The sequence below is a fragment of the Gambusia affinis genome, linkage group LG05, assembly GCF_019740435.1.
Source record: "Gambusia affinis linkage group LG05, SWU_Gaff_1.0, whole genome shotgun sequence".
In the NCBI taxonomy this organism is placed as follows: domain Eukaryota; kingdom Metazoa; phylum Chordata; class Actinopteri; order Cyprinodontiformes; family Poeciliidae; genus Gambusia; species Gambusia affinis.
Genome location: NC_057872.1, coordinates 23,236,835 through 23,250,834, shown reverse-complemented (window position 1 = coordinate 23,250,834; position 14,000 = coordinate 23,236,835). Strand labels below are relative to the sequence as shown.

General features: G+C 36.5%; 1 protein-coding gene across 1 annotated transcript in view; it reads left to right on the top strand.

Annotated features, from left to right (window-relative positions):
* sept7b (septin 7b) overlaps window positions 1-14,000 on the top strand; it is a 22,016-nt gene extending 8,016 nt beyond the window's left edge. Inside the window, exons 5-15 of the mRNA XM_044117340.1 lie at window positions 429-529; window positions 621-755; window positions 4,894-5,011; window positions 5,953-6,045; window positions 6,157-6,253; window positions 6,375-6,426; window positions 7,727-7,855; window positions 8,291-8,311; window positions 10,651-10,786; window positions 11,112-11,254; window positions 12,854-14,000. Coding sequence (XP_043973275.1) covers window positions 429-529; window positions 621-755; window positions 4,894-5,011; window positions 5,953-6,045; window positions 6,157-6,253; window positions 6,375-6,426; window positions 7,727-7,855; window positions 8,291-8,311; window positions 10,651-10,786; window positions 11,112-11,254; window positions 12,854-12,926 — 1,098 coding nt within the window. The 3' untranslated portion in view covers window positions 12,927-14,000. The remainder of the gene's footprint in view (window positions 1-428; window positions 530-620; window positions 756-4,893; window positions 5,012-5,952; window positions 6,046-6,156; window positions 6,254-6,374; window positions 6,427-7,726; window positions 7,856-8,290; window positions 8,312-10,650; window positions 10,787-11,111; window positions 11,255-12,853) is intronic.

Here is a 14,000-nt window from a genome sequence, read left to right as displayed (position 1 = left end):
GTTAGCATCACAGATTAGTGGTTTTCTTATGGCTGCAGCAGTTCAGACCCAATTGATTGAGTTTCCTGCCGTTGTTTTTCACTACATTTCTTCCTCAAACATGATTGTTCCCCACGATCCTTCCAGATTTTAATAATCCTTTGGACAGTTTTCAACCCAATTTCCCATAATCTGAAACAATCAATCAAACTGGTAATGTCAGATCCTGATTGATTGAAGATATGCTCTCATTAAAACAACTTTTCCTAGTAATTTTATGACTTTCTTTTAATATTTTTGTCTTTATTCTGCTAATATTATGACTAAAACAAAAAAATCTCATAGATTATTTCCACTTCGCAGTTAACTGGAACTTTGCATTCATCTATCATAGAAGCAGAAGCAGAAGCCCGGTTTACATCAGAATCTGTTGTGTTTTCTTGCGGCAGGTGGAGCAATCTAAAGTCTTAATAAAGGAAGGAGGCGTCCAGCTGCTGCTCACAATAGTTGACACCCCGGGGTTCGGAGATGCGGTTGACAACAGCAACTGGTGAGGATCGCCTCGTCTGCATCGTCTGCTCACACATTATTTAAACGTTTATCACGCTTCAGCAACGTGACGCACAACTTCTCATCTTCAGCTGGCAGCCAATCATCGACCACATAGACAGCAAGTTTGAAGACTACCTGAACTCAGAATCACGGGTGAACAGACGACAGATGCCTGACAGCCGGATCCACTGCTGCCTTTATTTCATCGCTCCCTCCGGTCACGGGTGAGTTTAGAGGAGGATTTCAGAAGATTTGTTATTAACTATTCATGATAATTTTACCACAAAATCATTTAATGGAACCTATTTAGCAAATTCAACATTTTGCATGGTTTTGTGCTTCCATTTGGGTCTGAGGAGCTTTTTTTGGCATTTGAGTCGTTGCATAAACCTCCCGCTCGCTAAAGCACATTCGACAATCCCAACACTGTTACCAAGTGGGCCTCTGTGACATTTGGTTTTATGTATGTGCTGTACAATGGCTACAGGAGAGGGCAAGTGTCTTGTTGCTGACTTGCCATCCAGAAGCCACTTGCTGCTTTCCTGTTGGTTGTGCAGGAGGACCCACTTATGCTTTTCAAAGATGTAAGGTTGTATAATTGTGCATCTGTTTGCAGCCATTTTTCTCTTGTGAGTGAAAATTCACATTTTGCATGCTTTTGTCTGTCCACTTGGGTCTCAGCTGCTTCTCCACACACTTGAAAAAAATATCCAGCCATCTTTCTGCAATAAATTATTTTACGGTGTGTGGAAAATGAGGCGTTACCTAGCAACCCCATCTAAGCCCAGCCCATTGCCTAGCAACTTCTGTTCCTGTTACTCAACAACACAAGCTAATCTCCAGCACATTTGGTCAGCTGTTAAGGTTGGTGCCCATCTGTTTGCAGCCATTTTCATGTGAGAGTGTAAACGCTGCCTTGGAGGCGTGGCCAGCAGCAGCTTATTTGGATTTAAAGTGAAAGGAGCTCAAAATACGTAGAACTGATCAAACTGAAATCTCATTGTGAAAGAATTATTTTATGCAAAAAATGTGATGAACATGTTTTGTACAGCCTCTAGGCCAGTCCTAACCTGCTCAGGGAAGCATACTAGGTCACCTTTAAGATGCTAATGTGTCAGATTTATTTTTGTTTTTAGTCAAGAAAATTAAAAGAAGTAGATAATTTCACTTAACTGCAAAAACACAGCATCTTACCAAGTATTTTTGGTGTAGTTTCTGTTCCAAATATCTTAGCAAACTTGAAATAAGACAAAACTAACCTACAAGTAACATTTTAGTAAGGTATAGGGGCTTGTTTTAAGTCAATAATTCCTTAATATTGATGAAAAAGTAACTATTCCAATGGCAGATTAATTTATCTGCCATCAGAACAAGCATTTTTCATCAATATTAAGAAATTATTTACTTAAAACAAGCCTCTATATTTTGCTAAAAGGTTACTTTTAAGTTAATTTGTCTTATTTCAAGTGTAGTAAGATATTTTCCGTAGAAACTAGACAAAAATACTTGATAAGATTTTGTGTCTTTACAGTGTGGCGCCAGGAAGGGAGTGAGAACTGCGTAGGAAATGAGTAAAGAAATGGAGCAATGAAAGTTGGTCAGCTGTTTCCCAAAGCTCATAAAATCAAGCTTGTGTTTGTTTGGCGAACAGTGCTAGCTACTTCACCACTTAAACTTGTAATCTATTCAGCAAAAAACTATATTGTTACTGTACCAACTCCTCCTGGAGTGAACTGTAATTACATTGTCAGGTTCTCGGTCTGTCTTGTTAAACAGAGGTGGAAAGCTGAGACATTGTAGAAAGTTTAAAGGTTTGGTTCTGCTGGTAAAACACCAAACAGATGATAAAGATCGCCTTCATAAAGAAACAACAGGAGTTTTAATTATGATGCTTCACAAGCTACGAGTGTCTTTATCTTGATTTAATTTATTCTAATTGTCAAATGAACGCTTACTTCCTTCCTCTAATAAAATGTCGGTGTAAAATCTCTTTAAAAATACAGTTTACTGACATTTTATGTGTAAAATCTGCTGCGTTGTCACGCTGTTTGTTGGACGACTGTGTCTTCCTTTGCTGATGAGTGAGAAGACGCTGCTCTGTTTCTGTCCTCTCGGTCCTCTCAGTGTGTCTCTCCACTCGGGGACATTTTGTTTGTACAAGGCTGCGCTCTGTACCCACACAAGCATTACTTTATTACTGCAGGATGGGCACCGTATGCTGTCAGGGAGCATCCCCTCCTCGCAGCAGCTGGCTGTTCTCACAGCAACACACTGACCGACCCGCTGCAAAACAAAGCCTCTGTTGCCTTTAGATAAGAAAATAAACATTTTAGTTCCTGAAATGCGGCAACACTGCATTCCTTTAGTGAACACCTGATCATTTTTAGCAGCTAAAAGTAAAAGATTCTGCTCAACTTCAATACAGTGCAAGTCTGGTCTGTTGATTAGGTTTTGGGTTAACTGAATAATATGTATTTTTATACATAAGCAATAAATCAGTTAATCACATTATAAATTAAAACAAACTCAATGTTTTCCATTTGCATGTTTTATGTTTTTTTTTTCTTTCTACTAAAAGCTGGATAACAAAAGTTTTCAGTTTGGTGTTTTAGTTTCAATTAGCCCTTTTTATGAGGATAATTTTGTTTTCATAGACTGAATAATTCATTTCATTTGTTTCTGTTTTATGTATTTATTTTGGGTATTTAAATGTCTTCCAGTTCCAGTGTTAAATGTTAATCAGAATTTAAAGTTTATTTATCTCAACTGTTATATTACTTGAAAATGGTCAAAATAATTATTTTATCGATTACCGCAAAAACATCTTGGACAATTTATCGTCCAGCAAAAGTTATCGTGAGAGGTCTACTGTGTGAAGCTAAAACTGGGCACAACTTGTTTACAGACAGGTTTTAATTTATTTTAATGCAAAATATTTATATTTTTTATAGTTTTACTTAATTACTGCTCTGGCATTGTTGTACTTCCAGCCTGTTTTAGAGTTTTTCTCCAGTGAACGATTAATCGATTACTAAGTTATTTGATGATTATTTCAAAATTCAGTTAAATTAGTAATTTAATTATTATTAGTCAGTTATCAAAATGATAAATTTTTCATCCAATTTTAGTTTGATTCTTTCGATTTTGGAAGAGAAAGAAGTTTTATTTATACAACACTTTATCAGCAACAAGGCAGTTCAAAGTGCTTTTCATGAATAAAAAGAGACAAAAACATCTGATGTAGTGGATTTACTTAAATCTTCATGAAGTGTTCAAAAACATCTTATGTAATGGAAAATTGCAACAAGGTAGAGACAGTGTAGTTGAGCTAGCTGTGACCATTTCTCCTTTTCAGTGCATTATAGCATTTAGTATATTCATTATGATGCAGCACATGAATGCTCACTGTCCCTATGAGATACTAGGTATTCGTTTTGTTGCTGCTACAAGAAGCTTATTGACAATAAATCTGTTTTATCCAGATTTATAGTTGAATCCTGCACTTTTCGCCATCAACCTCTTGAAACTTTGACTCCAGCTGTTGGTTAGATTTTAACTCGGAGACATTTCTACTGCAGCCACACACAGATTAAAAGAAAATCAAATTTTAGAGATAAGTAAGAGAAATTTAAAGCTGTAACTCAATAATTTGGCCTTGTCAAATGTTATTTTTCCAGCTGAGAACAGCAGGTCTATCTCATGACTTTAAGGTCGTTTCATAGACATAGCAAACATCAGGCTGACTTCTTTATTTGGTTTAAGTCGTTTTATCTTTGTTCTAAGTGGAGTTTCCAAGAAACTGTCTTCCTTCAGAAACCCAAAAGCCGTCCTTCAGTGAAGAGAAGAATGATTTTGTTTTATGATCTACGCTGCAAAAACACAAAATATTACCAAGTATTTTTGGTCTGTTGGTTAGCGTTTTTAAATGAATATTTTTGATCTCTAGTGCACATATCTTGGCACACTTGAAATAAGACAAAACTAACTTATGAGTAATTTCAGCAAAACATAGGATCTTGTTAAATGTTGATGAAAAAGTACTTGCTCAATTGGTAGATTACTTCACTTATAGGTTGAGGAAAATGTCTCGTTATAACTGAATTTATCTGCCATTGAAACTGGTAGTTCTTCATGAATATTAAAGAATTATTGACATAAAACAAGATCCTATATCTTGTTGAAAAGTTATTTAAACTGACACTAAGTTAGTTTGGTATTATTTAAAGTGCACTAAGATATTTGCACTAGAAGCTAAAGCAAAATTACTTGGTGACATTTTGTGTTTTTGCATGCAGGCTGCACAAAGCTGATGATTCGGCACAGTTGATGAGATAAAATAGTTGCAACTTCATGTTTCTGCAGACTGAAGCCCTTGGACATCGAGTTCATGAAACGGTTGCATGAAAAAGTCAATGTCATCCCGCTGATCGCCAAAGCAGACACTCTGACCCCAGAGGAATGCCAACAGTTCAAGAAGCAGGTCAGTGGTTTCCACAGCTACAGGCAGAGGGAAAGCCCCCCTCTAAATAACGCTCTTTGGTACGGACCCAATGTTTTTCATCACAAAGCGACATCAAATAGATCAGTGGTTCCCAATTCCAGTCCTTGGGGCCCCCCTGCCTGCATGTTTTAGGTGTTTCCCTTCTGCCACACACCTGGATTGAATCTTTGGGTGATTAACAGGCTCCTGCAGCACTTGGTGGCTGCAGAAGATGTCATGCAATCATTTGAATCAGCTGTAGTGGTATAGAGGCACATCTAAAACATGCAGAGCAGGGGGCCTGAGGACTGGAATTGGGAAACACTGAAATAGACGATGTGTCAGTTTAGAGTAGCAGCTGTTTATCTTTACATTGATATCTGGTTACGCTATCTGATATCTGATTTCAAGACAAACTCTACCTGTTGGAGCAAATTTACTTCCACTGTAGTTAAAATGTTATTATAGTTGACAGCAATGCTTTGAAAATATAAATACATTTAATTTTTTATTTTTTTATTTTTTTATTTTTTTTACATATCTGAGCTTTTTTCAAAAAGTTAACATAAGGCTTCCAGATTTCAAAGCTTCTTTTCCTATTTTATTGTTTCATTAAAGAATATTTTAATTGGTTTCTCTTCAGATCCACTACATGTTTCACAACGTTTGAAGCCTCCAAATTGATATTACCAAAAAATTATCACAATAATTAATTAAACTGGATTATTCGTCACCAATTACAGACTTTTAAAACCCATGTTTGTGGAAAAAGACATCAAAAAAGGAACTTGGATGTATATGAATAAAACTTATGTATACATAACTGTAGATAAATAAACAAATACATTAAAACATTGTGAATGTGACAGACTTGCTTAACTTCAAAGTATAAGTACCGCCTCAGAGGTGTCTGCCTTTAACATGGTCCATTTTACATCTAGATCATGAGAGAAATCCAAGAGCACAAAATCAAGATTTACGAGTTTCCTGAGACGGATGACGAAGAGGAGAACAGGCTGGTGAAGAAAATTAAAGTATGTTATCTGCAAAATCCTCATGCCTGTGTATCAGAGTGTAGCAGGGATGCAAACTCGCATTTCTGTGCTTCTAATAGCTTTATTTGACTGATGGCCTTCTTCATCCAGGACAAGCTGCCGCTGGCTGTGGTGGGAAGCAACACCATCATCGAGGTGAACAGCAAGAGGGTGAGGGGAAGACAATACCCCTGGGGGGTTGCAGAAGGTGAGACTGTTTAGTTAAACATTAAAAATGTGATCAAAATTAACTTTTATCATATTCTAACAAGATATTGGTTTTTTAACCCTTATAGTTTAATGACAAATGTTTTATTGTTTCCTGTTAGTTGAGAACAGCGACCATTGTGACTTCACCATCCTCAGGGACATGCTCATCAGGTACTGAAGCTACAGGAAGACCGTTTTGTTAAGGTTATTTAGATTGTTCAAGGTGTCAAAGAGATGTTTGTTTGTATACATGTTGAGGGGAATGTTATGTAGAAATTTTATGATGAAGAAATCATTCACTAGTACTACTAATGCTTGAATTTCAGTTAGGTGTTTTCAAGGTATGGAGAGTCCTTGATTTCTGCATTAGGTCCTTGAAAGTGCTTGAAATTCAAACTGCATAATAAAGTGCAGTCTAATGTTGGAAATACAGAAAACATTACTTATAGTTAAAACCATAGTTTTTAAAATCTAATTGTTTAGATTTAATAAGAAATAAAATTTTTCTTACTGTCTGAAGTTAAATCAGACCAAACTTTCCTTGATTTAGGTCAGTTAGAATTACCAAAATTATTTATATTTGGTAAATGCCAGAAAACTTCTCAAATTTTAGGACTTTTTTTGTAACTTGTAAAATATAAGACTTTTGTCTTTTACAGGGTAGTTATTGAAAATGCAAATTTTATTTTTATTTTGTTAAATTAGTGTTTTGTTTTTGGACTTGACATATAGGTTTTGAAACATAACATTTTTATTATATGTTAGTTTACCTTGTCCCTGCTGTAGACTGTAAAATACTACCAAAAAATATTAGTAACAGTAATAAATTACATTATCTAATAGTGAACTGAAACTGTCTTTTTTAGTTCATTTGTATTGTTTTTATCTCTAAAGTGTGGTACTGAAATAGTTTGAAAACTCATTATAATGCTTTAATTTTATTGTCAGAAAGTCTTGACCAAGGATTTGACTAATATGGGCTAAAATATCAAGTTTGAGTCTAAATTATGGGAAAACAAACCCTGAATTTTGCTTTTTTTCTTGTGTTATTTCAAATAATGACCTCCAAATATATTAATATTACCATATTTTCCCCACTGGATTATAAAGCTCACTTTCAATGAATGGTCTAGTTTCGATCCTTTTTCACATATAAAGTGCACCGGACTATAAGGCGCCTTAAGCAAAACAAAATAGTCAGAAAAGTCAGTCAGTTAAAACACAGTATGTTTTACTGCGCTGACTATAGTAGCCGTAATGTAACTAAAACATTTTGACAGAGCGCCATGTACCACAGTCGCTTGAAGGTCAGTAAGTCAGAATTAAGCCATATTAATTCACTAGAGGGCGCTGTTTTACTCCGGAACAGTATATAAAGGACACTGTCATTTTTCTGATAAAATTAAAGTTTTTTTAAGTGCGCCTTTTAGTCCAGAAAATATGGTAAACCGTATTAACATTCTGTTGCCAGGACTCACATGCAGGACCTGAAGGACGTGACCAACAACGTCCACTATGAAAACTACCGCAGCAGGAAGCTGGCCGCTGTCACCTACAACGGAGTGGACAACAACAAAGCAAAAGGACAGCTGTCCACCAAGTAAGTCCCAGTTTACTTAGGTAAAACCAGCTGGGTAGTGCTGGTTTTACCTAAATCAGAAGCTCATAGTCTTGTTCTGGACCTGAGCAAGTTTCCAGGTGAAACGTGGTGCCGATATTTGAGGTTTGAGACGGTTTTTGTTGCTGCTTACTCATGCTTTTTGCATATAATAAGTTTTGCTATAGTGAAAAACACAATCAAACAGCTAACCGTCTAAGCTAACTGACTCTAGGTAACACACTGCTGATTCTAACACACAGCTAAATATGTGACCACTGCTGTTAACTTTTTCTGTTTTCCATTTGCAGAAAGAAATTAGCTCCATGTCACACATTGCATTTAATGACTTAGAGTTTTTGTTTCAAGCGCATGACCTCATCATTGCATGCTGTGTGTGTGTTTCTGTGTGTTTTTTGTGTGTGTTTTTTTTTTTAGTATGGACACAGTTGAAGGAATGTAAGTGAATATCTTTTTCACCTCATTTGTTTGAGCTGTCGCCACCCTTCCTCTCTGCTCCTTCAGGGGTTTTCTCCTCTTCTTGTTTCTGTCAGATGTTTTACTTTCCTGTTTTGTGGGAAGAAAACTGCTTTGTTTTATTTCCTAAAAATCTGTGTTTTCCAGACAGGGTTGGGGTGCTTTAATTAGTTTTTCCAAGGCACAAACTCTTTCCACTTGCAATGCAGATTCTGCTGACTGTGAGCTGTTTGTCGACAATCGAGGTCGACCCATGAAATGTCTGGAGTGGTTGCCTTTGTAATGAGACAAAAAACAACTCAAAAAAACTGAAAACTACTTTAAAAGATTACAAAACTGTGAAGCTGTTCAGCAAGGGTTCTCAAAGTAACTTTACAGTCTACTTTTATTTACTGCAAAGTTTTTAATTCTCCTTTTCCATGCAGCCGCTCCTCATATTTCACAGCATTTCTTTGAATGTCTAAACAGCAATTCACCCAATTTTGGGTTGGCTTCTACCTGGGCTGGGCGATGAATCAATTTTGTCAATTAGATCAAATTTTTGGTTTTAGAAGATTTAATTTTTGGAAAATCTGGATTTTTTTTTGTACTCATTTGGTTTCCATTGTTCGTAGTAGGGCTGGACAATAAATCAATAGCAATATATATATCGCGATGGACGCATAATTAATATCAATATATAAAATATTCACTGAACTCTAATCCAGAACCGCACAGCATTCTGGGAGATATAGGCAGATTTAGCTGCTCTGCCTCTCACGGCTTTGTGGAATTAACTCTCTCACTCTTTGGTTACCTAGCAACTACCTGCTGGGTAAGATGAAGCAGTTTCAAGTTCCCCCTAACTTTGGTTACCTAGCAACAACCTGCTGAGTAACTGGGACAGTAGCATTTTAAAGTTTCATAACTGCTTAAAATTAAAAAACAACAGAGTGAGGTGAAAACTGTGAGTAAAAAGGAGGTCATGGCACAAGTTTGGTAGTATTTCAAATATTTAAAACAAAAGACTGATCAATAACTATTTATCGACTATTATCAAATGCTTAGATTATAAGTTTTTTTTTTATTAAACTCCTACACAAAAAATAATTGAGCATCTGGTGAAGCTATCCTTTGGTGTAAGGAAATACTTAATCTTTAAACACATCAGCATTAAATTATTATTAACAACCGGACTCTGAAACAGGTATTTTTGGAGGGAAAAAACTAACTGTAGTGTTTATGTCAGATCTTTGTGAGTAGACGTTTTTTTCTCTTAATTTTAAGGCGCTCTGGTAAAATTCTGCTAATATTATCCTACTAATATTATGGCTATATTCTCGTAGTTGAACACAAATCGTACAGCTGAAAGAACAGAAGATTTTAAAAAAAATATTTCCTGACATTTGTAATTTTCTTTTTTTAGAAAAGAAACTGAGAATAAAAAATCTATTTAAATCAGATCTGATATTAAAAAAATAATCAAAAGATTTTTTTTTTTCAGTTCATATCGTCCAGCCCTAGCTTTTACTAACCTTTAATAATAAACTACTGCTACTAACACTGTTAACTTTGGCCCACTGTTTTCCTCCAATATACCTCGGTGTGCTTTTCCAGTTCCTGTCTTGTTGGATTCAATCTGAAGCTTTTCCTGTAGCTTCCTCCTCTTCCTCACTTGTTGGGTGTCTGTGGAGAAACAAGATAATGTTTTCATAAGGTTGAATTTTAGGTTTTTGTACTTCATCAAAAAGTGGTGTAGATTTGGATGCAGTAGCTTTTATAAAACAAATCCCATGTGACATTTTAGCATCCATGTTGAAGATTGACACAATAAGACCTTAAACCTAGCTCCAACATTTATGCAGTAGTGTGTTACTTTAATAGTCAATTACACTTATGGGAAAAATGTCTTGTTATAAACAAAATAATCTGCCAGTGGAACTAGAACTTTTTCATCAATATTAAGGAAATTGTTGACTTAAAACAAACTTCTATAAATTGCTGAGGAATTACTAGTAAGCCAGTTTGGTATGGATATTTAAATTAAAAACAAGGCCAAAAATACTTGGTAAGATTTTGTTTTTGCAGTGAAATTGATCAGTTCTATAATGAACACAAAAAGAACCATTTTAAGCTGTTTTTTGCTTTAGAATTAGCCAAAATATTGATAATTACAAAATCTGACTAAAAATTGCAGCAGGAAATCCCTGCCGGGTTTCTCTTAAACCCGACAGGAAGTCTTTGTTAGTCCATGACTTTACTGGTTGGTAGACATTAGTTGTTCTTGCTGATTTGAATGTCTGAGCTGCTTGTGTGACGTTTTGTGTGCGGCGGCTCCGCAGGAGTCCCCTGGCCCAGATGGAGGAGGAGAGGCGAGAGCATGTGGCCAAGATGAAGAAGATGGAGATGGAGATGGAGCAGGTGTTCGAGATGAAAGTCAAGGAGAAGGTGCAGAAGCTCAAAGACTCTGAGGCAGAGGTAACACACACACACACACACCCACACACTGCTTGGATTTCATTTAGGCGTTTTCAAGGTTTGGAAAGTGCTTGATTTCCCCATTGAAATTCAAACTGCACAGATTTGTAGTAAAGTTCAATCTAACATTTGACTAAAAACCTGAATCTGGAAAGCGTCACTTGCAGCTGGAGCCAGAGATGTTTAAGTGCAACATCTCTGGTTAAAGTCACACAAACTAAAAAGGTTTTTCTTGCTTGTTGAAGGACCTTAACTAGCTGAAACTTTAATTGATAAACCTTCTTAGGAGGAAAGTTAAGTGTGTTTTCATCTGCTACCTTTGCAGCTTCAGCGGCGTCACGAGCAGATGAAGAAGAACCTGGAGGCTCAACATAAGGAGCTGGAGGAGAAGAGGCGTGTCTTCGAGGACGAGAGGTCAAACTGGGAGCTCCAACAACGGCTGGAGCAGCAGAAGATGGAGGCCTCCAGGTACAGATACTGAGAATCCATTTTATTTTTGTTTTTGGTCGTTTTGTTTATCAGTTCCAGTGTTGGGTGTTCTTTTGAAAATAAAGTGTATCTATCTTTGGCAGGAAATCGCATGCATTATTATGTCATTTCCATTAAATCAGTGTACAAAGGTCTTCAAACAATACTATCGTCTATCGCGGTTTTTCATTAATCGCCTTCCCCTGGGGGCGCCAGAGCACTTTATGCTGTCTACTGATGTGAGAGAAACGTCTTTTCGCACGATCAACTCTGTGGATTTAGGAAAAAGTTGGTACTGTGGTGCTGTGTGGGCGGGATCAGTGGACCCATGTACTCCCCCTTAGAGGATGTTTTGGCCAGTGATGTCAGTAACGTTACTGACGCCGGACCACTTTTTTCAGTAATGAGTAATCTTTCAAATCCAGTAGTCAGACTACAGTTACTTATCAAAATCATTTTTGCGTGCGTTACTATCTTCTTTTGTTATTTAATCGTTTTTTCTACTCGCCTTGTCGAGTGACCGGCGCTCTATGCAACAGAAATGTAAACAATGCAGGGAGATGCGCATTTTGTTGGTGGAAAAACTGGAACTATTTTCAGTTTCTGTCGCCAAGTCCAATTATTATAAGCGGCTTTGGGCTTCATTTTTTAAAAGTCGCTTGCAAATTTAATGAGTGGCGTGTTGCGCCTTTTTGGGCTCGTTTTTGAACGTGAAGTTGCTCATTTGGGCTTTGAAATAAGCAGAGACTCACAATAAATCCCAGAATTTGTCCGTCATTAAGGTAGTTTTAGTCAGTCTCTCCCTGTTCATCATTTCCCGGATGATCCGTCCCGCTGTGTCTTTGTTAATGCTCGTTAATATATTACCTCTGAATGACATCGAGCTGCTCAGAAAACTGCAAACATCGAGACCAATATGAACAGCGCAATAAACGTGAAAACAGCATGCACCTTGGGCCTTTTATAAACGTGTCCGTAGTTGGCTAAAATTCATTTTATTCTGATTATAATGGCAAGTTAGCACCGTTATAATTATTAATATTACGGTAAGCAACAGTGGACCACACAAATTACTCATGTTTTTTATTTTTGTACAATCTCCTCTTCAGTTCAACCTTATCAGTGGAGACACATTGTTGATGTTACCATTATAAAATAACTTCATTTGGCAAAGCTCAATGATTTTCACAGGAGGCGGATTGTTGTTAGCAGCTGAAAGTCAGTAAAATGAAGATTAATCACCACAGTTAGTTACTATTCCTCCATCTGTATTTTTAATTTTATTTTCATTTGTAAAGTCAATGTCACTTAATATAACATGTGATGGTATTTCAAGTGTGATGGTTTAGTTACGGAGATGTTATGAAGTTACTTTTTCAAAGTAACTATGACGCATCACTGTGTTTTCATGACTCACCGCTAGATGTCATCAAGGTGGAGTGTTTAGGGGACTTGGCGTGCAGAATTAAAATCATTGAACGTTTTTATGCTTTCATTTTGAAAACCCCTCAGCTGCTTTTTAGAAACAGACCAAACGCTTTAAGAAAAACTACCCCGCTGTTTTTGAAAAATAAATTAATACATTTATGGTGTTTGCAGGACTCTGGAGAAAAACAAAAAGAAAGTTGATTGTCAAGTCACTTTAGACCAGCCCAGTTCCAGTCATTTTTGATTTGCCCCAGCCGGACCTAGCCTGTCACCTAGCAAGCTAGTGGATCTCAGCACCTTTAGTCACCTTTTTACCGCTGTTTTCACTCTCTCCTGTGCTCTTCCTGCTGGACTAGAGGTCACCTCGGGCCTTTCTATTTTCTAAATACTTCTGTCTTCAAAAGAGGTCAGTTCTATAATTGTGCATCCGTTTTCAGGTATTTTCAGTGTAAACTTGATTTGGAGGTCGTGGCCAGAAGCAGTTTATGTATTTAAAACAGTGACAAAACTCCCCTTCTAGGACGGCTCAAAATTCACAGATTATTTTTAATTATTATTATTATTGATGTTATTATTATTGTTGTTGTTATAACTCAACTACTGTCTCCACTCTTGGCTACTGCTCTTTAGTTTTGTTTTCATCCCCAAGGTGGCTTTAAATGACCATTGTGTACAGATTTATGGACAGCAAAGACGAAAACAAATTCTCGTGAGTTATGTTTGACAGTTGAACAATCACAAGTTTTTCTTTAATTTCATGTTTACAAGAAAGAAACAGTGTTTGGAAAATTAATCAGCTCTCACACAATAAAAGATTTTTTTTTTCAATTGAAACCTGCAAACAAGCGTCTCTTGAGTAAAGACACCAATAAAAAAAAAAATCTGAGATCAAGAGAAAACAGCATGCACCTTGGGCCTTTTTATAGACTTTTAAGAAATGGCTAAAATTCATTTTATTCTGAAGTGTAACAAGTTCTTTTTCCTCCGTGTTTAGCCGTTTCTTATAGCCTTGGACCACCATTTATAATAAGTGTTATATTTCACTTTAGTTTATTTTTATATATATACCGAGCCAGCTGAAGTAATAACTTTTGTATGTTTAGCAAATTCTCACAGACAGACAACAGAGTCCTCTGTTGAAGTTGTGTAAAAGTCTCATGGGGCTTTGAAAAGAAAAATTGGCGTCACTGTGGAAACGGGTCAGTGGGAAATGAAGAGTCAACACCACATTTTGCTTTGGCTATGTACTCCATCTGTATTTTTAATTTTATTTTTCATTTGTAAATGTACAATGTCACTTAATAAACATGTGATGGTA